The sequence below is a fragment of the Microtus ochrogaster genome, linkage group LG3 (assembly GCF_000317375.1).
Source record: "Microtus ochrogaster isolate Prairie Vole_2 linkage group LG3, MicOch1.0, whole genome shotgun sequence".
NCBI lineage: Eukaryota > Metazoa > Chordata > Mammalia > Rodentia > Cricetidae > Microtus > Microtus ochrogaster.
The window spans coordinates 17670179-17673435 of NC_022029.1; the positions used below are offsets into that span (position 1 = coordinate 17670179).

A 3257-nucleotide genomic window follows, 5' to 3' on the forward strand; every position below is an offset into this window, starting at 1 on the left:
TCACCGGGGTAGCCAGCAGATCTAAAACATCAGTCTCTCCCAGTTAGAGGTCTGTTGGCATTTCCTAGTTCTTCAGGAGCCAACATTGGTTTCTATTGACTTTCCCAGCCAACCTTTACAGAAAAAAAAACATGATACTAACCATCATCTAACTTAAAAAGACTTTGGTGCCAGACAGTGGTGGTGCACACCTTTAATCCCAGCACTCAGGATCAGAGGCAGGCAGATCTCTGAGTTGGAGGCCAGCCTGCTCTACAGAGTGAGTTCCAGGATATCCAGGGCTACAAAGAGAAATACTACCTCAAAAGAAACTAAAAAACCCTACACCAAATAAAAAACTAAAAAGACTTTGCTTTCCTGCTAAGCTGTAAGGTTCTGAGGACAAAAAGTTTTGTTCATTGTATTAATCCCACTTTTAAAATCTGTGTGCACCACACTGTAGACTTAATATACACTTGTTCAGCAGGAAGTTCTATGTTAAAGATTACAATTATTTTATGTCTTTCTTCTCTGACCTTTGCTTTTATACCCAATTTCACCAAATGCCTCATAATATCTATTTTGTATCACTGTGACCATGTTAGTCTGGGTCACTTAAAAATGAATTCATTCGATTCAGTTTTGGGGGCTGTGGAGTCCATGTATGTATAGGCCTTCTTGCCTCACCATAGCATAGTACACGCCATACAAAGAACAGGTGTGGAGCAGTGTGCCTTTTAAATGACTGGCACTAGTTCATTCCTGAGGGTGGAGCCCCCTGTACTGGGCCGCGCATCAGCAAACTGTTCCGCTCTGGGCGGGGTGGACATGCAAGCTACCACACACCTTTTCCACTTAACTGCATTCTTTTTATTTTTGGAACTTACTGTTTTAAATATGTAGCTTTTAATTCACCCAGAATCAGCACATAAGCACCGTATCTTAAGTGCTTTCTTAAAAACCTCTCTAGAACAATAGGAACTGACTTCAGGGCCAATCTCCCCCGTTCCTGGCATCAGGCTCCTCAAATAAATATATATGCACATATCTATATCTAATCTCTATCGTCTACCTACCTACCTACCTACCTACCTACCTACCTACCTACCTACCTACCTACCTACCTAATCATCTACCTACCCACCCATCCAACTAGTATGTACGTATGCATGTACGTATGTACGTATGTATGTATGTATGTATGTATGTATGTATGTATGTATGTATGTATGTATGTATGTATGTATGTACATATACACATCACTGAGATTTTAATTCTCTTAATTTCCCGCCAGCTTCGCCAGGTGCTAGCAGATATCTCGCGATATGACGGGTCCTCAAACAGGACAAACTTCCTCATTCTTTAGTGGGCCCTTCCGTTGGCCAATGAAGTCCGGTGTGCGGGCCGCTGTGGTTCCGTTTCCACCAGAGCGAGGCGGCCATGGCCGAGCCGCCGGACCGAGAGAGCCGGGAGACGCCGGCCGCCCTGGCGCTGGCCCAGGATCGCTTCGCCAGGGGCGAATTTGCCGAGGCGCAGGCGCTGTACTCGGCGTTCATTGGCCAGTGCTCGAGTCGCGGGAGGTAACTATCGCGAGACGCGGACCGCGCGGGGTGGTCCTCGCACGGACGCGGTCTTCGGAGCCCGGGCGGCGCCTCTGAGCCGGGACCGCGCATCCAGGGGCCGGGAGACGCTAGTCTCCCCAACGGGCCGGGAAGGTTGCCCGGCTGCACCGTCAACCTAATGATCCCGGGGAGAGCTTTGCGAAGGTTCCGGTTCATAAGCTAAGGCTTCTTAATAAGACAGCCTATAGCACCCCAAGATAACTTTCTACGGAATTTCTCGCCGTCGGTGGCATTTTTATTGACCAGTAAAGCTCTCTGTCATTTGGATGTTTGGGTTTGAGAAGTTTACCAAGATACACATCTGAGCGCCTGAATTGAGCCAGATGTCTGTGAAAGTCCGGCTACTAAGGTTTTGACATCTAGGGGGTCTTGACTAGGTTCCTGTTGTCTGCCAGTTAAAGAATTAAAAGACAGTAAAAATCTCAAGGAATGAGGAAATATGGGGCAGGCAGAGCGGAGGGGGATTTCAGGAATCCCCAAATTCAGTGTTCTGGGCGATTTAAGGGACTGAGGTTGGTTAGCTTAAACAGTGGGTGGCTGAAAAAGCCTTCAACTTTGTCCTAAACATGTCCTGACCCAGCTTTGAACTTGTGTAGAAGAAGGGCAGATCTATCAGCAGGGGGCCCTGCTGCTGGGAGAAGGGAGAAAAGTCTCACCAGGCCTCCTTTTTAGGCTGCCAGGTTTTTGTTTCAGGTCAGCAGGGTAAGGAGGAAGCCGGCCAGCTTGTCCTGGCTCCTTTCCTGCTCTATCTACCTGTCAGGGAATTCTTAACTCCTAGTCCCTCTGTGTTGGTTGTGAATTGGTCGTTAAATCTGGAGGCTTGATCCAACTCAGCAGAAACTTTCTGTCTGCTGGTTCACACTTCCCCTGTAAGCACTTGAAGTCTGGTCTTTGTGATGTTAGCAGGCGCGTTAGCTTCTCTGCTGATGCCTGGGTCTGTAGCATTACTATGTCAAACTTAGCCTTTGTTGTGCTTGTGGATGGTGTGACGTGAACACAGAGAAATAGGTTGGGCAATTTTTCGATTCTTGTGTGACCTGCAACATCACACTTCTCTTGGAAGGTTTTTTTTGTTTGTTTGTTTTTGAGACAAGGTTTCCCTGTGTAGTCCTGGCTATCCTGGAACTCTCTCTGCATACCAGGCTGGCCCTGAATTCAGAGATCCACCTGTCTCTGCCTCCCACAGTGCTGGGATTAAAAGCGTGCGCCAGTATGCCTGGCTCATCCTAGAAGATTTCTTAATAAAATTCAAAGTTGTCTTTTGTGTGAGATCTAATACTGAAGGCGGCATTCTTATTTGTTTCTAAGACTCACGGGGAATTAAGCCAGAAAGCTAAAATTGCTTTCTTATTTTAGTACTTTATTAACAGGATATCTAATAGAAATGTCTTTAAAAATTACAGTATTTTTATTAATTCTTTGAGAATTTCATACAATGTATTCTGATAATCATCACAACCCGCCCCCCCCCCCACCCAATCTTAACTCCACTGAGGTCTGCTCATACTTCTTCACCGTTTTTGGGGGAAGGGGTAATCAGGTCCCATTTTGTGCTGCCCATCTACTCAAGTATGTGGGCCATCTAAGAGTTTGGTCCACCTATCAGGGGCCATACCCTTAAAGAAAACCCTCCCTCCCTCCCTCCCTCCCTCCCT

General features: G+C 46.6%; 1 protein-coding gene across 1 annotated transcript in view; it reads left to right on the forward strand.

Annotated features, from left to right (window-relative positions):
* The first annotated feature begins 1355 nt into the window (after positions 1-1355).
* The window catches only part of Ttc32 (tetratricopeptide repeat domain 32), a 7504-nt gene continuing 5602 nt past the window's right edge, over positions 1356-3257 (forward strand). Inside the window, exon 1 of the mRNA XM_005360593.1 lies at positions 1356-1560. Coding sequence (XP_005360650.1) covers positions 1421-1560 — 140 coding nt within the window. The 5' untranslated portion in view covers positions 1356-1420. The remainder of the gene's footprint in view (positions 1561-3257) is intronic.